General features: G+C 43.1%; 2 protein-coding genes and 1 long non-coding RNA gene across 4 annotated transcripts in view; 2 read left to right on the forward strand and 1 right to left on the reverse strand.

Moving 5' to 3' along the window:
- Positions 1–10,146, forward strand: LOC120043722 (zinc finger protein 883-like). Of its 2 annotated transcripts, XM_038988284.1 has the most exons (3): positions 1–479; positions 8,154–8,334; positions 8,732–10,146. In XM_038988284.1, exons 1-3 carry the CDS (start codon positions 471–473, stop codon positions 9,994–9,996), a joined length of 1,455 nt encoding a protein of 484 aa, XP_038844212.1. In that variant the 5' UTR covers positions 1–470; the 3' UTR covers positions 9,997–10,146. The 2 variants fall into 2 exon arrangements, with proteins under 2 accessions (XP_038844212.1, XP_038844211.1); XM_038988283.1 differs by lacking the exon at positions 1–479 and having other exon boundaries at positions 7,064–8,334.
- The window catches only part of LOC120043737, a 26,589-nt gene continuing 5,789 nt past the window's right edge, over positions 7,039–27,838 (reverse strand). The window contains exons 4-6 of the long non-coding RNA XR_005476504.1: positions 24,819–24,941; positions 20,829–20,937; positions 7,039–8,289 (exon numbers count right to left, since the gene is read on the reverse strand). This is a non-coding gene — a long non-coding RNA (uncharacterized LOC120043737). The remainder of the gene's footprint in view (positions 8,290–20,828; positions 20,938–24,818; positions 24,942–27,838) is intronic.
- Positions 19,773–23,008, forward strand: LOC120043721 (zinc finger protein 664-like). The gene is made up of 2 exons (XM_038988281.1): positions 19,773–20,985; positions 21,401–23,008. Exons 1-2 carry the CDS (start codon positions 20,775–20,777, stop codon positions 22,669–22,671), a joined length of 1,482 nt encoding a protein of 493 aa, XP_038844209.1. The 5' UTR covers positions 19,773–20,774; the 3' UTR covers positions 22,672–23,008.

A 27,838-nucleotide genomic window follows, 5' to 3' on the forward strand; every position in this document is an offset into this window, starting at 1 on the left:
TTCTGGCAGGAAGTATGAATGCCCTAACATCTTGCACGGTTGCATTGCTGTAAAATTCCACTGCAGATGTCGGATTGAACATACATCGGGTTTTACTGGTTCGCTGCTGTAATCAGTCTGATATTTTATTGGCTTCCTTTACTGGGCTTTAGAGAATTACAACTATCTGGACTCTCGAAGGGGACGTTGTTCCAACAGACTCGTGTAGAGTTAGACGATAACAGACATCAGGATTCTTGGTGAATAGGGCGTTGAACGTTTACTTTAATAGATCAGGTAAAATCTAGGTGAGATTAGCCTACATCAGACACTTATTTGTCACCACTAAAGTGTTGATATTGAAAATGACGTGTGATTGCTCTGGTCTAGTTTTTCTTTATCCGAACGCTGTAACAAAGAAAGTAACAGTTGTGTAGGCTAGATACAGATTTACTGTCACTAAGAAACGCTGAAGATTAATAGAGTCAACGATGGATCGGGTAAGTTATGTTGACTTAACTATTCCTACTGTGGTGTATAATATGTCTAGGTCTAGTTATCATCTTTGATCTTCCATATCATTCGTTCCATTTGAACATCTGGACAAAATACACAATGATGGTAATAAACACTTGGGATATTTTGTCCTTCAGAAAAGTAGCCTACTAGCCTAAAGCACACAGATTGATACAAGGCAATGAGCAGGTTAAGTCAGAACCATGGAGAAATGAGGCAAAGCCTACACCTTCCAGTACCGGTGCGTGGGTAATGTCACCGGGAAGCCAAGCAGAAAAATAGCCATATTACAACCTATGTGTTGTGATAATTGCGTTGTTTGCTCCATAACCTGTTAGTTCATAAGCCTTGACACCGTCGAAACAAGAAGACAGTGGCAGAATAAATTCAACCACAACCTTTGTTCAATCATAAAACCGAAGAAATCCACAAAACATTTTGTATGTAACAAACAGTTACACGACCTACAGCATGGTCAAGCCAGTTAATGTTTCCGACATTTTAGAACTACTAAATAACTTGATTTAGTTACCGCAAGTCGCAAAGAAAACGGGGCCTGCCTCCACTATTCCAGCACTACCTCGGGTGCACATTTCCGTCCATTAAGAACCAATGATGTAAATCAAAGTTTATTTGTCACGTGCGCCGAATACAACAGGTGTAGCCCTTACAGTGAAATGCTTACTTACAGGCTCTAACCAATAGTGCAAAAAATATATTAGGTGAACAAGAGGTAAATAAAGAAATAAAACAACAGTAAAAAGATAATTGAAAATAACAGTAGCAAGGCTATATACAGACACCGGTTAGTCAGGCTGATTGAGGTAGTATGTACATATAGATATGGTTAAAGTGACTATGCATATTTGATGAACAGAGAGTAGCAGTAGCGTAAAAGAGGGGTTGGCGGGGGGTGGTGGGACAATGCAGATAGCCCGGTTAGCCAATGTGCGGGAGCACTGGTTGGTCGGGCCAATTTGAGGTTGTATGTACATGAATGTATAGTTAAAGTGACTATGCATATATGATAAACAGAGTAGCAGCAGCGTAAAAGAGGGGTTGGAGACACACAGTGCAAATAGTACGTGTAGCCATTTGATTACCTGTTCAGGAGTCTTATGGCTTGGGGGTAAAAACTGTTGAGAAGCCTTTTTGTCCTAGACTTGGTACTCCGGTACCGCTTGCCATGCGGTAGTAGAGAGAACAGTCTCTGACTGGGGTGGCTGGGGTCTTTGACAATTTTCAGGGCCTTCCTCTGACACCGCCTGGTGTAGAGGTCCTGGATGGCAGGCAGCTTAGCCCCGGTGATGTACTGGGCCGTACGCACTACTCTCTGTAGTGCCTTGCGGTCGGAGGCCGAGCAATTGCCATACCATGCAGTGATGCAACCAGTCAGGATGCTCTCGATGTTGCAGCTGTAGAACATTTTGAGGATCTGAGGACCCATGCCAAATCTTTGCAGTCTCCTGAGGGGGAATAGGCTTTGTCGTGCTCTCTTCACGACTGTCTTGGTGTGTTTGGACCATTCTAGTTTGTTGTTGATGTGGACACCAAGGAACTTGAAGCTCTCAACCTGCTCCACTACAGCCCCGTCGATGAGAATGGAGGCGTGCTCGGTCCTCCTTTCCCTGTAGTCCGCAATCATCTCCTTAGTCTTGGTTACGTTGTTTGTAGCATTTCTGATGTTACTCATTTATTTTCAGCTACATCTCAGTTCTATCTAACCTGGTCAGCAACTCGGTTGCTTGGTAACAATACAGCTGCTAATAGTTGACATTAGCTTGTTTGTCCAAAGTCCAGTAGCTAACCTCTGTAGCTAACGAACAGGCAAAGTAAGGTAACTAGCTGTAATTGTTTATGGAAGGTTTGTTACACAAATAACTTCAGCCATTAGTTAGCTAGCAGACAAGAACTGCTGACAACAATAGCTAGTTCATGTCTAAACGGCAGTCCTACATTTTTTCCACAAAACATGTTTAGCTAGCTACATCAGTTAAACAAAATTGTCACGTTGTTACCTTACAATGTGTAACGGATGTGAAATGGCTAGCTAGTTAGCGGGTACGCGGTAATAGCGTTTCAATCGGTTACGTCACTTGCTCTGAGACTTGTGCAAGGGCCGCGGCTTTTGTGGCGCGATGGGTAACGACGCTTCGTGGGTGACTGTCGTTGATGTGTGCAGAGGATCCCTGGTTCGCGCCCGAGTCGGGGCGAGGGGACGGTACTAAAGTTATACTGTTACAAATGCATGCCGTGGACTTTTGCAACTTGTCGTGGTAATTATTCTAATGAAAAGGAGAGACTTTTAGATTTCTACAAAACCATCCAACTTTATAAATAATTACTGCAGTAATGGTGTGTTAACGGTCACCCAATGGTGTAGAGCTACAAGCCCAAATAAACAGGATTAGGTTACAACTTTTTATAGTCCTCTTGAGTCCTCATAAATAACAGATTTGTGAAATTATACAAGGGTACTGACAGTAACAGACAGCAAGATTTACATGGCGCCAAATGTCTGTCTCGGTCATTTACTACTTGTTTATACAGAAATTATAATACAACATAGGACACTAGATCCTTCCCTCGACAGATTCAATTCCGTGTCCATTTGCGTTGTGGGAGAGAAACTGGAGGGAGAGTTCCCCTGGCCCTGGCAGAACAGCATTTGACACAGCAACTCAGTTAACATTAGCAGTGGAATGTAGTTTTTATGTCTTATCACCAATGCATCGTCAATCAACTGCCAGCATTAAGCCTCGGAGGCTCCTCTCAGGCCAACAGACAGTGTGAAAGTACTAATTGAATAATATTCTATAAAAGGTCATTTGAATAACAATGTTGTAATTTCTACCACAAACGCTAGCTAGCTACGCCATAGTTCAAGCTATGGTAAGAGCTAGCCATATTTCACTGTCAGACAGGACAGAACTCAAACTGTAGCTGAGAAAACAAATCAGATTTTATTGGTCCATACACATACTTGGTAGATCTCATTGTGGGTATAGCGAAATGCTTGTGTTCCTAGTTCCAACAGTGCAGTAATATCTAACAATTCACGACAATAATGTTACACACAAATCTAAAAGCAAAATAATTAAATTAAGAAATATATAAATATTAGTCCAGAGTATAAATACAGTGCATTCATAAGTATGTGGACACCCCTTCAAATTATTGGATTTGGCTATTTCAGCCACACGCGTTGCTGACAGGTGTATACAATTGAGCACACAGCCATGCAATCTCCATAGACAAACATTGGCAGTAGAGTGGCCTTACTTAAGAGCTCAGTGACTTTCAATGTGGCGCCATCATAGGATGCCACCTGTCCAACATGTCAGTATGCCAAATTTCTGCTCTGCTAGAGCTTCCCTGGTTAACTGTAAGTGCTGTTATTGTGAAGTAGAAACATCGAGGATTAACAATGGCTCAATAGAGAAGTGGTATACCACACAATATCTCAGAGTCTGACCTCCGAGTACTAAAGCGCGTAGCGTGTAAAAATCATCTCTTTTGCAACCCTCCCTACCGAGTTCCAAACTGCCTCTGGACGCAACGTCAGCACAATAACTGTTCATCGGGAGTTTCATGAAATGGGTTTCCATAGCTGAGCAGCTGCACTCAAGCCTCAGATCACCATGCGCAATGCGAAGTGTCAGCTGGAGTGGTGTAAGGCTCGCCGCTGACGGACAAATCTGGGTTTGACAGGGGGGAGAAGGCTGCCTGCTGCAATGCATATTGCCAACTGTGAAGTTTGGTGGAAGAGGAATAATTGGCAGGATTATTTGACATTTAGACAAGATGAACATTTTCAAGGCTGCTCTTCACATGATAACATTTTCCATCACAGGATGTAGAGACAGTATGTGGATATACTAAATATTCTACCTGTAGGATAGAAGAGTGTGTGTGTGTGTGTGTGTGTGTGTGTATATATAAAAAAATATATATACACACACACACACACACAGTGTGTCACGCCCTGACCTTAGAGAGCCTTTTTATGTCTCTATTTGGTTTGGTCAGGGTGTGATTTGGGGTGGGCATTCTATGTTTTGTTTTCTATGATTTTGTGTTTCTATGTTTTAGCCGGGTATGGTTCTCAATCAGGGACAGCTGTCTATCGTTGTCTCTGATTGGGAACCATACTTAGGTATCCCTTTTTCCCTCCTTTGGTTGTGGGTAGTTAACTTTGTTAGAGGCTTCATAGCCCTGTTAAGCTTCACGGTCGTTTTGTATTGTTTATTGTTTTGTTGGCGACATTCGAATAAAAAGGAATATGTACGCTCACCACGCTGCACCTTGGTCCGCTTCTTCCCGCATCGGCCGTGACACAGTGCTGTGAACTTATTTGCCACCTTCCTGATTTCTTATTTTTTTGCATATTGGTCACACTTAAATGTTTCAGATCATCAAACAAATTTAAATATTACACAAATAACCCAAGTAAACACAAAATGCAGTTTGTGATGATTTTATTTATTAAGGGAAAAAAGCTATCCGAACCTTCATGGCTTATGTGAAAAAGCAATTGCCCCCTAAACCTAATATTTGGTTATGCCACCCTCAGCAGCAACAACTGCATTCAAGCATTTGCGATATCTGGCAATGAGTCTTTCACATCGCTGTGGAGGAATTTTGGCCAACTCTTCTTTGCAGAACTGTTTTAATTCAGCCACATTGGAGTTTTTTTTTAGCATGAACCACCTTTTTAAGGTCACGCCACAGCATCTCAATCGGATTCAAGTCCGGACTTTGACTGGGCCACTCCAAAACCTTCATTTTGTTTTATTTAAGCCATTCAGAGATGGACTTGTTGGTGTGTTTTGGATCATTGTCCTGCTGCAGAACCCAAGTACACTTCAGCTTGAGGTCACGAACTGATGGCCGGACATTCTCCTTCAGGATTTTTTGGTAGAGAGCAGAGTTCATGGTTCCATCAATCACAGCAAGTCGTCCAGGTCCTAAAGCAGCCCCAGACCATCACACTACCACCACCATATATGACTGTTGGTATGATGTTCTTTTTCTGAAATGCTGTGTTACTTTTATGCCAGATGTAACAGGACGCACACATTCCAAAAGGTTCAACTATTGTCTCGTCAGTCCACAGAATATTTTCCCAAAAGTCTTGGGGATCATCAAGATGTTTTTTTGCCAAAAGTGAGACGAGCCTTTATGTCCTTTTTGGTCAGCAGTGGTTTTCGCCTTGGAACTCTGCCATGGATGCCATTTTTGCCCAGTCTCTTTCTTATGGTTGAGTCATGAACACTGACCTTAACTGAGGCAAGCGAGTCCTGCAGTTCTTTTAGATGTTGTTGTGGGTCCTTTTGTGACCTCTTGGATGAGTCGTCGCTGCGCTCTTGGGGTAATTTTGGTAGGCCGGCCACTCCTGGGAAGGTACACCACTGTTCCAAATTCTCAATTTGTGGATAATGGCTCTCACCGTGGTTCGCTAGAGTCCCGCAGCTTTAGAAATGGCTTTGTAACCCTTTCCAGACTGATAGATGTCAATTACTGTGTTTCTCATCTGTTCCTGAATTTCTTTGGATCGCGGCATGATGTCTTGCTATTTTGAGATCTTTTGGCCTATTTCACTCTGTCAGACAGGTTCTATTTAAGTGATTTCTTGATTCAACAGGTCTGGGAGTAATCAGGCCTTGGTGTGGCTAGTGAAATTGAATTCAGCTTACCAAAAAATGTGATTAACCACAGTTAATTCATGATTTAACAAATGGGAGCAATTACTTTGTCACATAGGGCCATGAGAGTTCGGATAGCTTTTTCCCTTAATAAATAAAATTATCACTTAACCCAAGTAAACACAAAATGCAGTTTTATCTTTGTGTAATATTAAAATGTGTTTGATAATCTCAAACATTTAAGTGTGACAAAAAAAGAAGAAATCCGGAAGGGGGCAAATCCTTTTTCACAGCACTGTGTATATATAGGACTTGTTGAATAGGATGGACTTGACTAGAATACAGTATATACATATGAAGTGGGTAACAGTATGTAAACATTATTAAAGTGACCAGTGTTCCATGTCTATGTACATAGGGCAGCAGCCTCTAAGGTGCATGGTAGCGCAACCGGGTGGTAGTCAGCTAGTGACAAGTTCAGGGCAGGGTACTGGGTGGAGGCCAGCTAGTGACAAGTTCAGGGCAGGGTACTGGGTGGAGGCCAGCTAGTGATGGCTATATAACAGTCTGATGGCCTTGAGATAGAAGCTGTACTGACCTCGCCTTCTGAATGATAGCGGTGTGAACAGGCCGTGGCTCGGGTGGTTGATGAACTTGATGATCTTTTTGGCCTTCCTGTGACATTGGGTGCCGTTCATGTCTTGGAGGGCAGGCATTGTGCCGCCGGTGATGCGTTGGGCAGACCGCACCACCCTCTGGAGAGCCCTGAAGTTGTGAATGGTGCAGTTACCGTACCAGGCGGTGATTCAGCCCAACAGGATGCTCTCAATGGTGCATCTGTAAAAGTTTGTGTCTTAGGGGCCAAGCTGAATTTCTTCAGCCTCCTGAGGTTGAAGAGGTGCTGTTCAGCCTTCTTCACCACCCTGTCTGTGTGGATGGACCATTTCAGATTGTCAGTGTTGTGTACACAAAGGAACTTGACTGGCCCAGTCAATGTGAATGGGCAAAGAGGACCAGATTGGAGTTATGATCTGATTTGCAAAGGTAGGACAGAGGAGGGCAAATACACATGTAACCACACGTTGTCCACTGCATTGTGCAAATGCATGCTGGGTAGCATCAAACTCACCAGTTTTGAACATCCAGAATAGATTCTATTATGCTCCTTCTCCTGTCTTGACATTTTTATCCAAATCTGTGCTGGTCAACAGTGCCAAATTAACAACTCTGCCATTAGACAGGCTTGATTGTATTTACAGCTCTGATCTGGATGGTGGACTAGCCCATGTATTGGATATTTGTCAACGTTCATTCCAGTGGTGTGGTGCTTGGGGTGGGGGAGGGGCTAATGCCCCCCAAACCCTGATTATATAAATGTATAGGATGCATAACTCTGCAACGCTTTAGGCTAGAAACAAGCTGTAAAAGGCACCATAAAGAAGTGGCTCTATTGTACATGGGGATAACTGTATAAATTGACATTCATTTAATTTAGGGTGGAAGGTAAAACCAAATAATTGATGGATTTGGCTCTAAATACTACATCATAATGAGCAGCAGTAGTTCAGGTGTTTTAGTTTTTCCTCACTTGTTATTATGACAAATCACGATTTGGCAGGTGTTGGCGTCCTCCTCGTTCCATCATCTGTTAAGCTCTCCTCCTAACACGTATGAACCCTGAACTAAATCGAGTGGCTGACCAATTACGTGAGACATTAGTTCTTAACTCAGGTGAAAGATGTTCAACTCCAATGACTGCTCAACCAAAGTTTCTGAACATAAGACGGGGCATTACAAGTGTTATCAGTTTTGACATTTTGTAAAAACAAATATACCACTTCCATCTGAAAGATTTGGTAAAGTGATTGAAAATGTAGAAAGTAGTGAACGATTACACACTTCAGGAAAATGGATGTATTATAAGGATGCACCAATCAATCAGAGATTTAGACTAAAGTAATCAAATGTTTGGTCTAATGATATTCTATGTACAATACTTTCTGTGGTCACCAGGACAGAGCTAGCCCGTCCCCCTCCAACCTGCCAGAGTCCCCTGGTCACAACTCTCCTGGTAGCGCCTTACTGCTGGATCTGAAGAGGGTGTCTGTGCGGCTGGTCGACTGCAGGAAAACACCAGGGCAGAGTGGAACTGTGAGAGAAGGACACAAGGAGGAAGGATATTTGATTTCATCAAGTAAGAACAATGGGGGGGTGGATGAGACTACAATCTGCTTCTGCAACTTCTGTTAATTCATTCATAAACAGTATACACTCAGTGGCCAGTAAATTATCGATCCAGTTTTGTGAATGGAGGGGGGTGTACTTAATAAACTGGCCAATGAGTGTATATTGATGATAAAGACAGCAGGTAGTCTAGTAGTTAAAAGCGTTGGGCCACTAATCGAAAAGTTCCTTGTTCAAATCTTTGAGCCGACTAGGTTAAAAATCTGTCGGTGTGCCCTTGAGAAAGGTACAAAACCCTAATTGCTCCTGTAAGTCGCTCTAGAGAAGAGCGTCTGCTAAATAACAAAAATAAAGTGTTTATGGACCCATATTTCCAAAACCTATTATTCAGTGTCTTTATTTCACAGGTGACACCCCTAACCGTCGTTCTCTCAGTGGGAGGAGCTTATCATCTGGGGAGCCTCAACATGCTACTGACGTGACAGAGAAGAGCCTCTCCAGATCAGAACACCTCAAGAAACACCAGCAGAGATGTAGAGAGAAGAAACCTCACCACTGCTGCTCTGACTGTGGGAAGAGTTTCACTAGCCTGAGTGGCTTCATTATTCACCAGCGGATTCACACCCGAGAGAAACCGTACTGCTGCTCTCAGTGTAGGAAGAGTTTCACCTGTGCAGGAGGTCTTAAAGTACACCAAAGAATCCATACGGGAGAGAAGCCTTACAGCTGCTCAGAATGTGGGAAGTGTTTTACTGCTTCTAACGCCTTCAAATATCATCTGCGAATTCATACAGGGGAGCGGCCTTACCCCTGCCTTGATTGTGGAAAGAGCTTCAACCAGTCATGCAACCTGATGACACACAAGCTAACACACACTGGAGTGAAGCCTTATAGCTGTGATCAGTGTGGGAAGAGCTTCAATCAGGCAGTCCACCTGACCACACACAAGCTAGCACACACTGGAGTGAAGCCTTATAGCTGTGATCAGTGTGGAAAGCGCTTTGCTGTAGCTTCCACCCTGAATAGACACCAGGTAACACACACACGAGTTAAGCCTTATAGCTGTGATCAGTGTGGGAAGAGCTTTTCTGTAGTTTCCTCCCTGATTAGACACCAGGCAACACACACTGGAGAGAGAACTTATGTCTGTCTATGTGGGAAGAGCTTTGCTTTAGCTTCCACCCTGACTACACATCAGCGAACACACACTGGAGAGAAGCCTTATAGCTGTGATCAGTGTGGAAAGAGCTTTGCTGTATCAGAAAAACTAACTATACACCAGCGAACACACACAGGAGAAAAGCCTTATAGCTGTGATCAGTGTGGGAAGAGCTTCAGTCAATCAGTACACCTGAATACACACCAGCTAACACACACTGGAGAGAAACCTTACAGCTGTGATCATTGTGGAAAGAGCTTCAGTCAATCAGTACACCTGAATTCACACCAGCGAACACACACAGGAGAGAAACCTTACAGCTGTGATCATTGTGGTAAGAGTTTCAGTCAATCAGGGAGCCTAAATGCACACAAGCGAACACACACTGGAGAGAAACCCTATGTCTGTTTTTGTGGGAAGAGCTTTGCTCATTTAGGGCCAATGAAAAAACACCAGAAAGCAAAAATGTGCCATATTTCATCTTCCGATTCGACACCGGTTCCAGATCCCTAAATAAAGGATCAATAGAAAACATCTATTGAACAGTCATATCCATCTCCCATTCTTGCTCTGCTTTCTTAACACTATCAACAAGGCAGGTCCTACAGGTCCTAGTTTTGTCGCACCTTGACTACTGTTCAGTCGTGTGGTGAGATGTCACAAAAAAGGACTTAGGAAAATTGCAATCGGCTCAGAACAGGGCAGCACGGCTGGCCCTTGGATGTACACAGAGAGCTAATGTTAATAATATGCATATCAATCTCTCGTTGCTCAAAGTGGAGGAGAGATTGACTTCATCACTACTTTTATTTATGAGCTGTATTGACATGTTGAATGCATCGAGCTGTCTGTTTGAACTACTGGCACACAGCTCGGACACCCATGCATACCTTACAAGACATGCCACAAGAGGTCTCTTCACAGTCCGCAAGTCCAGAACAGACTATGGGAAGCGCACAGTACTACATAGGGCCATGACTACATGGAACTCTATTCCACATCAAATAACTGATGCAAGCAGTAAAATTAGATTTAAAAAGCAGATTAAAGCAACACAAACATAGGCACAGACACATGCATACATGCACACACGATAACACATACACATGGATTTAGTACTGTAGATATGTGGTAGTGGTGGAGTAGGGGCCTGATGGCACACAGTGTGTTATGAAATCTGTTAATATATTGTAATGTTTTTAAAATTGTATAAACTGCCTTAATTTTGATGGACACCAGGAAGAGTAGCTGATGCCTTGGCAGGAACTAAATGGGGATCCATAATAAATACAAATACTTGGGTTGACAATGTCTCATATAGATTTGTTTGAAGGGCCATATCCCTAGAGTGTAAAATGTGTTCTGTCATTGCAGCAATGGTAGCTTTCTCTGTGTTATCACTATTTCTATCCATCCCTCCATCCCATTCAGTTTTCCCATAGTGGTTTTACCGTATGACAATGTCAGCATACAGTAGATCAGGTTATTACTCATGTTTACCCTTTAATCATATATCATTGGAAATATTAGATTCACAGCTGTCCATCAGACACATCTTCAGAATGTTCAGATTGACAGAAAGGTGAACTTTGACCTCTCGGAAACATATCAGAATTACCTGTCATTGCTTTTAAAACAAAATTATACATTTAAACTTTGTTTGACAATTGGCTCTGAAACGTCATAAATTATCTTTCAAAAGTGTCCAGGCCTCGGGCGGGGAGAACCACTGACCGGACCCTCACCACCACCCCATCATGGGCTACCACCTCCACCCCGACCACCACTCCTCAGAGAGGTCACTACACACCTTAGAGGACTCTGATGTCAAAGTCAGAAGACTGTAAGAGTGACAAATATTTTCATATAGAAACATAAAATAGACAAACATACTTTGATAATGTAATGTGTTGTCAGTTGGATGAAACAGGACCAAAATACACATTAGGAAAATGTGAAGATCATTGAAGCAAGTTTAAAAAAAGTAAGGGACCAAGTATGGACAGATACCAGAAGAAGGTGAAGAGTGAAGAATATTTTGACTGACTTCAATATTACGTGAATGCTAAAGACCCATAATTGTATCAATGAATCTAGCCAAGGTAGCGAGCCTTGAGTCACCACTCAGAATACTATACGATGCAAGTGTCTAGGTTTACCGTTATGCATTCATTAAAAGACTAACTGACAACAGCTAATATCTTGCAATCAATGATCTACTGGTGTGGGTAAGAATCTCTGGATTAACTATCTAATGTTAGCTAAATGTAGTAATGAATAAATTGCCTACATTTCTTTAAATTGACAATTCTGTGACCCGTCATGGGCAAGTTTTAAAATTGCACAATACCTGTTAGCAAAGGTGTCAGCTGGAGATGATGTGCAGGAGCTTTTATGGGTTTGTAGTCTTGCGTGATGTCTACTTTTTTATCCTAATTAGCATTTGCGAAATTTGAGTGTAAATAGAGACGATTATATTGATAAAAGTCACCTTGTCCGAGAGAGATTGAAATGGTTCTCAAAATGTCTCGCCAGGGTATGCCTATGGAAAATCCCCTATGGGTAAAGTGAATGGTGGAAAGCAATTGGAACCATTTCCTAGTTTGACCATTTGGTTTTAAGGGTATTATGACTCGTCCACTGTGGGGCTCTATAGAGAGAAATAGTAATGGCATCTTTTTATAGGCACTCATTTTGCCATGGTTCATTGGACAAAGCCTATGGGGGAAATTTATGGCGGTTTTGCATGGTGTTTGGATAAATGCCGAAAATAAGGACTGTTTAGGAGATCTTGTTCGTTTTGTTCATCAATCTTTATTAGCTAATGTCATTTATGCAATAAAAAAAGCATTTAAATCACATAAAGGTCATATTAACTGACTGCTATTATCTCATAGAACAAACGTATAAGATCTCCTTAGCCTGTGCTGACCCTATTTTCTGTATTTATTCCAAAAACCCAATTTTTCCCATTGGGATGGATGAACGAGCCAAAGGTAACTAATTTCTTTGTTTTAATTCTACAAGCTGGCGAGATCTAAAGCTCTGTTTAGCTCAACATTGACGTGATTGGTTGACGGTAAGTGGGGGCGGTACTTCCTGTATAAACACAAACGTCGTCTCTTGACTACTTCCTTCCAGAAGTGATGATTATTCTTCAACGTTTGTACAATTCATCGTTGTCAAAGCCATGCTTAATCCGTTAAAAGAGCAAAGAACAGTATGCAGTGCGACACACAAAAAAATAATAAAACAACACCAACAGTCATTTTTGGGCGTTCATAGCCATGGTTGTCAACTGTACCGCAGGTATAGAATGTAAAACAGTGGATAGATGATCTGGTGGCAGCTGTAGAGAAGTACTTGGGTGTACAATATTTTACTGCAGAGTTACAAGGTGTTTTGAACGATAATATCCCGTCCTCCCAGGCTGCTGGCCTGGTGTAGGATCAGAGGGCCAAAGTAGTGGAATAATGAGGTTTTAATGGGTGTAGGGTTAGTTGGTTTTTCACAAAGTGCAATGAATTAATACTACAGAATAGTAGACTGATACCCAGCCAATAAACTTGCTGGAGGTATGAACCTATAATAATTGTTTATGGCAGTACGCCATAATACCAAAGAAGAAGAAGACCACTTCCTTCTCAACTGCTTTGAGGCTGCTCTGTGAAACGGAAGTATAAATGCATTGACAACTGCAGAGATTGCATTGCTGTTAAGTGCTGCATGACAACTGCAGACGTCGGATTGAACATACTTCGGGTTTTACTGGTCAGCGGTAATCAGTCTGGTATTTTATAAGCTTCCCTTATTGGACTCTCGAAGAGGACGTTGTTCCGAGTGACGCTGGGGTAGAGTTAGACCATAACCGACGGCAGAATTCTTGGTGAATAGGGTGTTGAACGTTTTCCTGACTTAATAGATTAGGTAAGATCTTATCCAGGATCTTATTGAAGTAAGATTAGCTTACATCAGACATTTATTTGTCACAAATTAAATCTAGTTTTATTTTTTTAAAGGACGTTTGATTGCTCTGGTATAGCTGTTCTGTATCTGAACGCTGTAACAAAGAAACTAGTGTAGGCTAGCTACAGATTTACTGTCACGTTTTTCTATTTGAAGAAATGTTGAAGAAAAAATAGCTTCAACGATGGATCGGGTGAGTTTGGTTTTAATTTACAGTATGCCTACTTTGGTGTATAACATGTCTAGGCCTATTTTTCGTCATCTTTGATCTTCCATTTCCATTTGAACAGCTGGACAAAATAAACAATGATGGTAATTAAAAACTTGGCATATTTTATTGTTTGCTCTAACCTGTTCGTTCATATGCATTGACACAGCCGTGATAAGACAGTGGCAGAATAAATTCAACCACACCTTTTTGTGTAATCATAAAACCGGAGTGCAACATCTTTCCGGTTAAGTTAACAAAATATGTTCCATGTAACAAACAGTTAATGGCCAAGGAAGTGGCCAAGGAAGTGAATGTTTCGGTTGTTTTCAGACTCAACAACTATTGAATTATTGTTAACGCAATGAAAACAGGCGCTGCCTCCACTATTCAAGCACCATTTCAACATGATCTAATCATTCAATCAAATGTATTTATAAAGCCCTTTTTACATCAGCCGATGTCACAAAGTGCTGTACAGAAACCCAGCCTAAAACCCCAAACAGCAAGCAATATAGATGTAGAAGCACAGTGGCTAGAAAACACTCTCTAGAAAGGCAGGAACCTAGGAAGAAACCTAGAGAGGAACCAGGCTATGAGGGGTGGCCAGTCCTCTTCTGGCTGTGCCAGGTGGAGTTTATAACAATACATGGCCAAGATGTTAAAATGTTTATAGATGACCAGCAAGGTAAAATAATAATATTCATAGAGGTTGTAGCAGGTGCAACAGGTCAGCACCTCAGGAGTAAATGGCATGGTCTTAGGGCAGAGATAACTTAAATTCACACTGGATAAGACAGAAGAAATACTCCAGATATAACAGACTGACTCTAGCCCCCCGACACATCTACTGTTGCAGCATAAATACTGGAGTTTGAGATAGGAGGGGTCGGGAGACACTGGCCCCATCCGTCGATACCCCCGGACAGGGCCAAACAGGCAAGGTTTAACCCCACCCACTTTACCAAAGCACAGCCCCCACACCACTAGATGGCTATCTTCCGCCACCAATCTACTACTATGAGACAAGGTTGAGTATAACCCACGAAGATCTCCCCCACGGCGCGAACCTGAGGGGGGCGCCAACACGGACAGGAAGATCACGTCAGTGACTCAACCCACTCAAGTGATGCACCCCTCCTAGGGACGGCATGAAAGAACACCAGTAAGCCAGTGACTCAGCCCCTGTAATAGGGTTAGAGGCAGAGAATCCCAGTGGAGAGAGGGGAACCGGCCAGGCAGAGACAGCAAGGGCGATTCGTCGCTCCAGTGCCTTTCTGTTCACCTTCACACCCCTGGGCCAGACTACACTCATAATCATAGGACCTACTGAAGAGATGAGTCTTCAATAAAGACTTAAAAGGTCACGATGCAGTGAGGGGAGCTGTGGTTGGACTGCTCTGCAGTAAGGGGAGCTGTGGTTGGACTGCTCTGCAGTGAGGGGAGCTGTGGTTGGCCTGCTCTGCAGTGAGGGGAGCTGTGGTTGGCCTGCTCTGCAGTGAGGGGAGCTGTGGTTGGACTACTCTGCAGTGAGGGGAGCTGTGGTTGGACTGCTCTGCAGTGAGGGGAGCTGTGGTTGGACTGCTCTGCAGTGAGGGGAGCTGTGGTTGGACTGCTCTGCAGTGAGGGGAGCTGTGGTTGGACTGCTCTGCAGTGAGGGGAGCTGTGGTTGGACTGCTTTGCAGTGAGGGGAGCTGTGGTTGGCCTGCTCTGCAGTGAGGGGAGCTGTGGTTGGACTACTCTGCAGTGAGGGGAGCTGTGATTGGACTGCTCCACCTCTGGAGATGATCAAGGCCCTCCTCTGCACCCTGTCTAGTTGGGCCTGCTGCTTTTTAATGCATCCAACTAACAGCACACCACCGTATTCCAGACTAGGCCTGACCAGTGTAGTATAGACTGTGACCAGATCTTCAGTGGCTATGCCATTTCTGGAAAGAACAGTCAAAAAGTGCAGGTGTTTTGAGGCCTTCCTCACTGACTGCGCCACGTGTCTCCACTGAGTTTCGAGTCTAAATGAAAGTGCTAAAAGTGTAATTTGCCATCACCCTCTGTCTTCTTCCTGTGGTGTAGCTGTGGAGCCAGGCTAGTAACCATCACCCTCTGTCTTCTTCCTGTGGTGTAGCTGTGGAGCCAGGCTAGTAACCATCACCCTCTGCCTTCTTCCTGTGGTGTAGCTGTGGAGCCAGGCTAGTAACCATCACCCTCTGCCTTCTTCCTGTGGTGTAGCTGTGGAGCCAGGCTAGTAACCATCACCCTCTGCCTTCTTCCTGTGGTGTAGCTGTGGAGCCAGGCTAGTAACCATCACCCTCTGCCTTCTTCCTGTGGTGTAGCTGCTGAGCCAGGCTAGTAACCATCACCCTCTGCCTTCTTCCTGTGGTGTAGCTGCTGAGCCAGGCTAGTAACCATCACCCTCTGTCTTCTTCCTGTGGTGTAGCTGTGGAGCCAGGCTAGTAACCATCACCCTCTGCCTTCTTCCTGTGGTGTAGCTGTGGAGCCAGGCTAGTAACCATCACCCTTTGTCTTCTTCCTGTGGTGGAGCCAGGCTAGTAACCATCACCCTCTGTCTTCTTCCTGTGTGTAGCTCTTCCTGTGGTGTAGCTGTGGAGCCAGGCTAGTAACCATCACCCTCTGCCTTCTTCCTGTGGTGTAGCTGTGGAGCCAGGCTAGTAACCATCACCCTCTGTCTTCTTCCTGTGGTGTAGCTGCTGAGCCAGGCTAGTAACCATCACCCTCTGCCTTCTTCCTGTGGTGTAGCTGCTGAGCCAGGCTAGTAACCATCACCCTCTGCCTTCTTCCTGTGGTGTAGCTGCTGAGCCAGGCTAGTAACCATCACCCTCTGCCTTCTTCCTGTGGTGTAGCTGCTGAGCCAGGCTAGTAACCATCACCCTCTGCCTTCTTCCTGTGGTGTAGCTGCTGAGCCAGGCTAGTAACCATCACCCTCTGCCTTCTTCCTGTGGTGTAGCTGCTGAGCCAGGCTAGTAACCATCACCCTCTGTCTTCTTCCTGTGGTGTAGCTGCTGAGCCAGGCTAGTAACCATCACCCTCTGCCTTCTTCCTGTGGTGTAGCTGTGGAGCCAGGCTAGTAACCATCACCCTCTGCCTTCTTCCTGTGGTGGAGCTGTGGAGCCAGGCTAGTAACCATCACCCTCTGCCTTCTTCCTGTGGTGTAGCTGCTGAGCCAGGCTAGTAACCTTGGACACAGTTCAATGTCAGACAGATGTTGCAGGAGCTTTGTGTGATCTACTCGATCAAAGGCTTTGGACATATCAGCAAGTAACACCCTCACCATTGTTGGTATTTTTGGAGTCTAGCTGTCAGCCAGGAGTGTGTCTCTATCACAAGGGCGGTAGTAGTGCTGGACTTTGGTAGGTCGGCATACTGATTTGTGCACTCAGATAAAACTGTTGGCTTGAGTTTTCTTTTAAAGAAGTTCTGGATTTTTCCAAGGCATGACGTTAGATGGGCCTCCAGTCACTCGTTGTACATGGGTTTGACACTTTAGGTATAGGTCATCCTGATCACATCGACAGTGTTGAGATAATCCAGTGTTCTAGCGAAGTGTTTTCTCATTTGCCCATGGTGGATGGTAGAGTACTCCCACGAACAGAGTTGAAACTGAGCTGGGGAGTCGTTTAGGACGGAGCTGAAGCCACATACACTCACATTCCTCTTTCTCTGGGTCAGTTTGTCTCTTTGCCTGCATACTGTGGTTCACATACATAGCCACACCCCCTCTCATCCCCTCTCTGGACCTGTCATTTCTGAACAGCTGATAGTTATATATGAAAAGAGATTCATCCGGGATATTTTCGTGGGCCCAAGTTTCAGTGATGCATCCATTGTCTGCATTTACTGATTTGAAGAAGCAGATCAAATTCATCCACTTTGTTAATCAATGATCTTGAATTACAAACAAGCACATTCGGGGTGTCTGGGGCATCCTGGGACGTATTTGTGACGTCACATAATTCAGTTAGAATTCTGCATTCACGTGAGCGATTGTGTTTCTGATGTGTTTTAGGTCTGTTACCTTCTATTGTCAGTATTTTCCTCCGTCTGCCCTTACCAGCTGTAGTCCATCTCCCCCGGCTTCTTACGCGCATTATCCCGAGGCACTACAGTTTGTCTCAGATATGCGGTGCCAGTGGAGGTGCATGTTTTTTGTAAATCCGTAGAAAATGTGATGAGTATTTCACAACGTTTGTACAAAACATCTAAAAGAATGGAATTCAGAAATATGTAAATATTAGTCCAGAGTATAAATACAGTACATTCATAAGTATGTGGACACCCCTTCAAATCAAATGTGTTTATATAGCCCTTCTTACATCAGCTGATATCTCAAAGTGCTGTACAGAAACCCAGCCTAAAACCCCAAACAGCAAGCAATGCAGGTGTAGAAGCACGGTGGCTAGGAAAAACTCCCTAGAAAGGCCAAAACCTAGGAAGAAACCTAGAGAGGAACCAGGCTATGAGGGGTGGCCAGTCCTCTTCTGGCTGTGCCGGGTGGAGATTATAACAGAACATGGCCAAGATGTTCAAATGTTCATAAATGACCAGCATGGTCAAATAATAGTTATCACAGTAGTTGTCGAGGGTGCAGCAAGTCAGCACCTCAGGAGTAAATGTCAGTTGGCTTTTCATAGCTGATCATTAAGAGTATCTCTACCGCTCCTGCGATCTCTAGAGAGTTGAAAACAGCAGGTCTGGGACAGGTAGCACGTCCGGTGGACAGGTCAGGGTTCCATAGCCGCAGGCAGAACAGTTGAAACTGGAGCAGCAGCACGGCCAGGTGGACTGGGGACAGCAAGGAGTCATCATGCCAGGTAGTCCTGAGGCATGGTCCTAGGGCTCAGGTCCTCCGAGAGAAAGAGAGAATTAGAGAGAGCATACTTAAATTCACACAGGACACTGGATAAGACAGGAGAAGTACTCCAGATATAACAAACTGACCCTAGTCCCCCGACAAACTACGGGAGCATAAATACTGGAGGCTGAGACAGGAGGGGTCAGGAGACACTGTGGCCCCATGGATTTGGCTATTTCAGCCACACCCGTTGCTGACAGGTGTATAAAATTGAGCACACAGCCATGCAACCTCCATAGACACACATTGGCAGTAGAATGGCCTTACTGAAGAGATCAGTGACTTTCAACATGGTACCGTCATAAGATGCCACCTTTCCAACAAGTCAGTTTGTCAAATATCTGCCCTGTTAGAGCTTCCCCGGTCAACTGTAAGTGCTGTTATTGTGAAGTAGAACGTCTAGGAGCAACAACGGCTCAATCGAGAAGTGGTACACCACACAGATCACAGAATGGGACTGCCGAGTACTGAAGCGTGCAGCATAACAATCGTCTGTACTCAGTTGCAACACTCCCTACCGAGTTCCAAACTGCCTCTAGACAAAAACTGTTCGTCTGGAGTTTCATGAAATGGGTTTCCATGGCTGAGCAGCCACACACAAGCCTAAGGTCACTATGCGCAATGCCAAGCGTCGGCTGGAGTGGTGTAAGGCTCACCGCCGAACGACAAATCTGGGTTTGGCAGATGCCAGGAAAATCTACCTGCCCCAAAGTATAGTGCCAACTGTAAAGTTTTGGTGGAGGAGGAATACTTGTCTGGGGATGTTTTTCATGGTTCGGGCTAGGCCCCTTAGTTCCAGTGAAGGGAATTCTTAACGCTGCAGAATGCAATGACATTTTAGACGATTCTGTGCTTCCAACTTTGTGGTAAGTTTGTTTCCTGTTTCAGCATGACAATGCCCCCGTGCACAAAGCGAGGTCCATATAGAAATAGTTTGTTGAGATTGGTGTGGAAGAACTTGACTGGCCTGCACAGAGACTCCTGACCTCAACCCCATCGAACACCTTTGGGATGAATTGGAACGCAGACCGCAAGCCAGGCCTAATTGCCCAACCTCACTAATGCACTTGTGGCTGAATTGAAGCAAGTCCCCGCAGCAATGTTCCAACATCTAGTGGAAAGACTTCCCGGAAGTGGAGGCTGTTATAGCAGCAAACGGGGGACCAACTCCATATTAATGCCCATAATTTTGGAATGAGATGTTCAACGAGCACGTGTCCTCATACTTTTGGGAATGTACTGTATGTGATGGGATTCTTGTGGAAATTCAACACAGGGACACTCGAAGTCAATCTTAAATGAATGAATGTTTTTTTTTTATCAGCATGCTGGAGAGGTCAAACTTAGAAGTATAAAGTAGCGTTCTGAAGGTAGCTCCCTCGGGGCAGTCCCGTTAGATCTCTTATATACTGGTTACAGACACGTTACATAGTCATAGTTCATAGGGTTGGTTCCGGCATGTGTCTGGCGCCGCCTCCTGTCTTAACTTATAGAACATATTCTGGCCATTCTGCCAGATGGTCCTAAGGAGGGGGTCAGGCCAAATATGTGTTGATCAACAGTGCCAAACTAACAACTCTGCCATTAGACAGGCTTGATTGTATTTACAGCTCTGATCTGGATGGTGGACTAGCCCATGTGTTGGATATTTGTCAATGGCCATTCCAGTGGAGTGGTGCTTGGGGTGGGGGAGGGGCTAATGCCCCCCAAACCTTGATTATATAAATGTATAGGATGCATAACAAAAAATGTATGGATTTGGCTCCAAATACTACATCATAATGAGCAGCAGTAGTTCAGGTGTTTTGGTTTTTCCTCTGGTTATTATAACAAATAACGATTTTGCTGGTGTTGGTGTTCGCTGACTTTTTGAAAGAAGAGGAGAGGGTGGAGCTCTTCATTCCAGCACCTGTTAAGCTCTCATCCTAACACGTATGAACTCAACTAAATCGTGTGGCTGACCAATTACGTGAGACGTAGGTTCTAGGGTTAACCAAGATTGGCTCAGGGGTGAAAGATGTGTTCAACTCCAATGACTGCTCAAAGGTTCTGAACATAAGACAAGGGGCATATAGAATTGTTATACGTTTTTACATCTGTAAAAAATATACCACTTCCATTTGAAAACTGTACATTAGTGGAAAGTAGTGAATGACTGCACAGTTCAAGAGAAAAGAGGTATTATAAGGATGTACCAATCAATCAGAGACTTAGACTAAAGTAATCAAATGTTTGGTCTAATGATATTCTATGTACAATTCTTCCTGTGGTCACCAGGACAGAGCTAGCCCGTCCCCCTCTAACCTGCCAGAGTCCCCGTGTCACAACTCTCCTGGTAGCGCCTTACTGCTGGATCTGAAGAGGGTGTCTGTGCGGCTGGTCGACTGCGGGAAAACACCATGGCAGAGTGGAACTGTGAGAGAAGGACACGAGGAGGGAGATGGAGTTTTGATTTCATCAAGTAAGAACAATGGGGGGGTGGATGAGACTACAATCTGCTTCTGTAACTTCTGTTAATTGATTTATAAACAGTAAAACACTCGGGGGCTAGTTAATTGTCAATTGAATTTTGTGAATGGAGGGTGGTGTACCTAATAAACTGGCCACTGAGTGTATATTGATGTTATAAGAGAGGCAGGTAGTCTTGTGTTTTAAGAGCGTTGGGCCACAAATTGAAAGGTTGCTGGTTTGGATCTCTGAGCCGACTTGGTGGAAGATCTGTCTGTGCCCTTGAGCAAGGTACTTAACCCTAATTGCTCCTGTAAATCACTCTGGATAAGATCGTCTGCTAAATAACACTTTAGAAAATTTGTTATAGTGTTTGTTTATGGACCCATATTTCCAAAACCTAGTTATTCAATGTCTTTGTTTCACAGGGGACACACACCGTTGTTCTCTCAGTGGGAGGGGCTTATCATCTGGGGAGCCTCAACAACATCATGTTGCTGACGAGACAGAGAATAGTGTCCCCAGATCAGAACATCTCAAGAAACATCAGCAGAGGCGTACAGGGAAGAAACCTCACCCCTGCTGCTCTGACTGTGGGAAGAGTTTCACAAGCCGGAGTGACTTCATTATTCACCAGCGGATTCACACCGGAGAGAAACCGTACTACTGCTCACAGTGTGGGAAGAGTTTCGCTGCTTCTAACACCTTAAAATCTCATCTGAGAATTCATACAGGGGAGAAGCCTTACCCCTGCCTTGATTGTGGGAAAAGCTTTTCATATTTGGGAGCCCTAAACATACACAAGCTAACACACACTGGAGTGAAGCCTTATAGCTGTGATCAATGTGGGAAGAGCTATGCTGTATCAGATGCCCTAACTATACACCAGTGCATACACACAGGAGAGAAATCTTATATCTGTGATCAGTGTGGAGAGGGCTTCAGTCAATCAGGGCCCCTAAATTCACACCAGCGAACACACACAGGAGAGAAACCTTATAGCTGTGATCAGTGTGGGAAGAACTTTGCTCTAGCTTCCACCCTGACTAGACACCATCGAACACACACTGGAGAGAGACCTTATGTATGTCTATGTGGGAAGAGCTTTGCTCTAGCTTCCACCCTGAATACACACCAGCTAACACACTCTGGAGAGAAGCCTTTTAGATGTGATCAGTGTGGGAAGAGCTTTGCTATAGCTTCCTCCCTGACTAGACACCATCGAACACACACTGGAGAGAAACCTTATAGCTGTGATCAGTGTGGGAAGAGCTTTAATCAGTCAGGGACACTAAATTCACATCAGCGAACACACACTGGAGAGAAGCCTTATAGATGTGATCAGTGTGGCAAGAGCTTTGCTCAATCAGTACACCTGAATATACACCAGAGAAAACACACAGGAGAGAAACCTTTTAGCTGTGATCAGTGTGGGAAGAGCTTTGCGGTGTCAGAAAAACGTACTATACACCAGCGCATACACACAGGAGAGAAGCCTTACAGCTGTGATCAGTGTGGGAAGAGCTTCAGTCAATCAGGGACCCTAAATTCACACCAGCGAACACACACTGGAGTGAAACCCTATGTCTGTCTATGTGGGAAGAGCTTTGCTTATTTAGGGCAATTGAAAAAACACCAGAAAGCACAAACTTGCTGTATTTCATCTCCCTCCCTTCCGGCACCGGTTCCAGATCCCTAAATAAAGGATCTGTAGAAAACATCTAGTGAACAGTCATATCCATCTCCCATTCTTAAACAGTTGCCTCAGTCTGATCACCATGGTAACCTCTGGAGCATAATATGCAGCTCTGATCTAGGATCAGGTCTCCACTGTGTCTATGTGATATCACACATTGATCTAAATGGACAAATGTTATCATTGATGTCATAGTGATCCTGTGTGAGGGGGGGTTGTTGATAATTGTATCTTCTTTCATACACTGCATTGCAAAAGTATTCATCCCCCTTGGCATTTTTCCTATTTCGTTGCATTACAACCTGTAATTTAAATGGATTTTTATTTGGATTTCATGTAATGGGCATATACAAAATAGTCCAAATTGGTGAAGTGAAAATTCTAATAAATAAAACAAAAGTGGTGCGTGCATATGTATTCACCCCCTTTGCTATGAAGCCTCTAAATATGATCTGGTACAACCAATTACCTTCAGAAGTCACATAATTAGTTAAATGAAGTCCACCTGTGTGCAATCTAAGTGTCACATGATCTGTCACATGATCTCAGTACATATATATATATATATATATATATACACACCTGTTCTGAAAAGCCCCAGAGTTTGCAACACCACAAAGCAAGGGGCACCATGAAGACCAGGGAGGTCTCCAAACAGGTCAGGGACAAAGTTGTGGAGAAGTACAGATCAGGGTTGAGTTATAAAAATTATACCTGAAACTTTGAACATCCAACGGAGCACCATTTAATCCATAAAAAAATGGAAATGGCCCTAAGCATACTGCTAAAGCAACACTCGAGTGGTTTAAAGGGAAACATTTAAATGTCTTGGAATGGCCTAGTCAAAGCCCAGACTTCAATCCAATTGAGAATCTGTGGTATGACTTAAACACCAGCGGAACCCAACCAACTTGAAGGAGCTGGAGCAGTTTTGCCTTGAAGAATGGGCAAAAATAGAGACATACCCCAAGAGACTTGCTGCAAAAGGTGGGGGGGTTATGCATGCTCAAGTTTTCAGTTTTTGTCTTATTTCACACAAAAAAATATTTTGCATCTTCTAAGTGGTAGGCATGTTGTGTAAATCAAATGATACAAACTCCCCCAAAATCTATTTTAATTCCAGGTTGAAAGGCAACAAAATAGGAAAAATGCCAAGGGGGTGAATACTTTCACAAGCCATTGTATACTCATGATACTATTATTATTAAATGTCATTATGTAGAATAATGTTTCAACAACAGGTGTATATTCATGTATTCAATTGATCAATGAATTCCATCCATTCTTTATCTTCTAAACAAGAAGTTATCACTTAAATTGTATATATATCTATATTGATTAAAATGATCCTTAAACGAATCCATAATACATTGGATAATAATATCCATGAGTTCAAGGCAAGAACTATGCATACTGTGTTTTGTAACAACGGTTAATGTAATAACTTTTAGATTTATGAGGTAATAAAACCGGTAAATGTAATATCTTGTTGGTTAATATGATAAAATGTTGAATTGTTATAGTATGACTTTTCCATTTAATGTAATAAGTTACTTTATCAGGTGAGTAACAACTTTTTTAATGAGCAACGTAATAACTTTAACCGATCATGTAATAACACCTAAACCAATGTTTTATTTGTTACTTCACTAATGTTAATGCACATACCACCCTCCACCAATTGCAAACCCACACACACAAACCTATGCACCTGTACTCGTGCACTAACACACACTCTAATCATTGGTCACATACACATATTTAGCAGATGTTATTGCGGGTGTAGAAATACTTGTGTTCCTAGCTCCAGCAGTGCAATAATATCTAACAATACACACACACATGTATAAGTAAAAGATTGGAATTCTTGAAATATACACACCTGTACAATCATATATATATATACACACACACACACACACATTGATAAAAAATAAACGTAATTTAATCTGTACACCTAATAGTCAATGAGCCAGGGTGCTCGGTTGTCTCACTTGGGGTGAAAATGCCTCATAGTGATTTTTTTTGTCCTTGGAGTTGAAAATGTGTTCTATCATACACATCAGAATGACCTGGTATTTATTTAAAAAGAAAATTATACATTTGTAACTTTTTTTTGACAAGTAGTTCTGAAACATCATACAAATTACCTTGAAAAAAAGTGGCCAGGCTTCGCGTGGGGAGACCCGCCGACCGTACCCCCACCCCATCATGTGCTACCACCTCCACCCGGATCACCACTCCTCGGAGAAGTCATTACACGCCTCAGAGGACTGTTCAGATAGAAACATAAAATAGACAAACATACTTTGATAATGTAATGTATTGTCAGTTGGACGAAAATACACATTTGGAGAATGTTAAGATCACTGAAGCAAATTAAAAAGAGTAACGGATCAAGTATAGACCGTTGCATGAAGAAGGTGAAGAGTAAAGAACATTTTGACTCTGACTCCAATATTATGTGAATGCTAAAGACCCATAATTGTATCAATGACTCTAGCCAAGGTAGCGAGCCTTGAGACACCACTCAGAATACTATAAGATGCAAGTGTCTAGGTTTACTGTTATGCATTCATTAAAAGACTAAGGGACAAGAGCTAATATCTTGAAGTTCTGTTGTCAATTTGTTTACTGTAAAATAGCATTGTATCTGGTCAAACAATTTTTTCTAAGGGTTGGTAACAGCCTGATTGGTCGGCTATTTGAGCCAGTAAAGGGGCTTTCCTCTTCTTGGGTAGCGGAATGACTTTAGCTTCCCTCCAGGCCTAAGGGCACACGCTCTCTAGTAGGCTTAAATTGAAGATGTGGCAAATAGGAGTGGCAATATCGTCTGCTATTATCCTCAGTAATTTTCCATCTAGATTGTCAGACCCCGGTGGCTTGCCATTGTTGATAGACAACAATAATTTCTTCGCTTCTTCCACACTGACTTTATGGAATTCTAAAGTACAATTCTTGTCTTTCATAATTTGGTCCGATACACTTGGACGTGTAGTGTCAGCGTTTGTTGCTGGCATGTCATCACTAAGTTTGCTTATCTTGCCAATGAAAAAGTAATTAAAGTAGTTTAAAATATCAGTGGGCTTTGTGATGAATGAGCCATCTCTATAAGCAAATCAAATCAAATGTTATTTGTCACATACACATGGTTAGCAGATTTAATGCGAGTGTAGCGAAATGCTTGTGATACTGCATAGTTTCCTAGGAACGCAAAGCGAGGCGACCATCTCTGTCGGCGCCGGAAGGTCTGTTGAAAACACAGGTTTAGATGTTATGCGTTTTGTTCTTCAATCTTTATCAGCTAACGTCACTTCTTGTGAATTTTGAAGTATTTATGTAATAAAAAAGCACATCAATCACAAAGGATTCATAATTTATAAAGTTCATATTAACTGACTGCTATTATCTCATAGAACAAAATGTATAAGATCTCCTTAGCCTGTGCTAACCTTATTTTTGGTGTTTATTCCAAAACCCTCATTTTCCCCCATTCATTTTCCCCATTGGGATGGCTGAACGAGCCAAAGGTAACTAATGTCGAGTTTCAAGACTACAAGCTGGCAAGCTTTAAAGCGCTGTATAAATCGACATTGACATGATTGGTTGACGATTAGGGGTACTTGCTCTATAAACACAAACTCCCTTCCTTGACTGCTTCCTTCCAGCAGTGTGTATCAGGGAGATTCCTAGATGTGAGAAGTGTGCAGGAGGACCTGAGAGAAAGGAATGTGTAGTATTGATGTAAAAAGTTGTGTGTGTGTAAACTGTAGGGGTACACATGGTGCTGGAGATCAGACGTGTCTGTTGAGAGAAAGACAGGTTGAGGTTACCAGGATCACAGTAGTGCAGAAGGTGTTGTATGCTGAGGCAGTGAAGAGAGTACTAGTGGAAGATGGGTCCAGGGTGAGGGATCTTGAGAGGATCTCTGTGATTAGGCCAAGGTCAACAGAGAATGACAGGAATAACAAGGTTAACCTTACTGAGAACTCAGTTCTCCTGAAGTGTGTAATTGTTCACTACTTTGAAACATTTTGAATCACTTTGGCAAATGTTTCAAATGGAGGTGGTATATCTTTTACAAATGTCAAAACTGATAACACTAATGCCCCCTGTGTTATGTTCAGAACATTTGATTGAGCATTCATTGGAATTGAACACATCTTTCACACCTGAGTTAATGTTGGTTAACCCAGAACTAATGTATCATGTAATGGGTCAGATGCTCAATTTAATTTTGGTTTCATAAGTGTTAGCAGGAGATCTTAACTTCTTTGGGGTAGGGGGCAGTATTTTCACGTCCGGATGAAAAGCATGCCCAGAGTAAACGGCCTGCTACAAAGCCATAAAAGCTAGAATATGCATAGTATTAGTAGAATTTGATAGAAAACACTCTGAAGTTTCTAAAACTGTTTGAATGATGTCTGTGAGTATAACAGAACTCATCAGGCAGGCAAAAACCTGAGAAAAAATACAACCAGGAAGTGAAAAATCTGAGTTTGGTCGATTTTCAACTCAGCTCCTATTGAAGATACAGTGGGATATTGGTAATGTTGCACTTCCTAAGGCTTCCACTAGATGTCAACAGTCGTTAGAACCTTGTCTGATGCCTCTACTGTTTAGTGGGGCCGAAGGAGAGAGGAATGAGTCAGGTCTGCCATGAAGTGACCATGCTCAGACCATGCGCGTTCACGACCATGTGCGTTCGCGAGCTCTGTTCCATCGCAATTCTGAAGACACAGGAATTCTCCGGTTGGAACATTATTGAAGAATTATGTTAAAAACATCCTAAAGATTGATTCAATACTTCGTTTGTCATGTTTTTACGGACTGTAATATAACTTTAACTTTTCGTCCGTACTTTCCGCTGGACCTGCCTGCGCGTCGTGAGTTTGGAAAGTGTACTGAACGCTAGAACAAGGAAGAATTTGGACATAAATGACGGACATTATCGAACAAAACAAACATTTATTGTGTAACTTGGATTCCTGGGAGTGCATTCTGATGAAGATCATCAAAGGTAAGTGAATATTTATAATGCTATTTCTGACTTCTGTTGACTCCAACATGGCGGATATCTGTTTGGGTTGTGTTGGTCTCTGAGCGCCGTACTCAGATTATTGCATGGTGTGCTTTTTCTGTAAAGTTTGTTTGAAATCTGACACAGCGG

The sequence above is a fragment of the Salvelinus namaycush genome, chromosome 3 (assembly GCF_016432855.1).
Source record: "Salvelinus namaycush isolate Seneca chromosome 3, SaNama_1.0, whole genome shotgun sequence".
Lineage (NCBI taxonomy): Eukaryota > Metazoa > Chordata > Actinopteri > Salmoniformes > Salmonidae > Salvelinus > Salvelinus namaycush.

What these genes read in the sequence shown, in the direction of transcription:
- LOC120043722 (XM_038988283.1), top strand. Translation starts at nt 8,127, where the DNA reads ATGTACAATACTTTCTGTGGTCACCAGGACAGAGCTAGCCCGTCCCCC. An exon ending in AGGATATTTGATTTCATCAA is followed by an intron (nt 8,335 to 8,731) that starts GTAAGAACAATG and finishes TTTATTTCACAG; the next exon opens with GTGACACCCCTAACCGTCGT.
- LOC120043721 (XM_038988281.1), top strand. Translation starts at nt 20,775, where the DNA reads ATGTACAATTCTTCCTGTGGTCACCAGGACAGAGCTAGCCCGTCCCCC. An exon ending in TGGAGTTTTGATTTCATCAA is followed by an intron (nt 20,986 to 21,400) that starts GTAAGAACAATG and finishes TTTGTTTCACAG; the next exon opens with GGGACACACACCGTTGTTCT.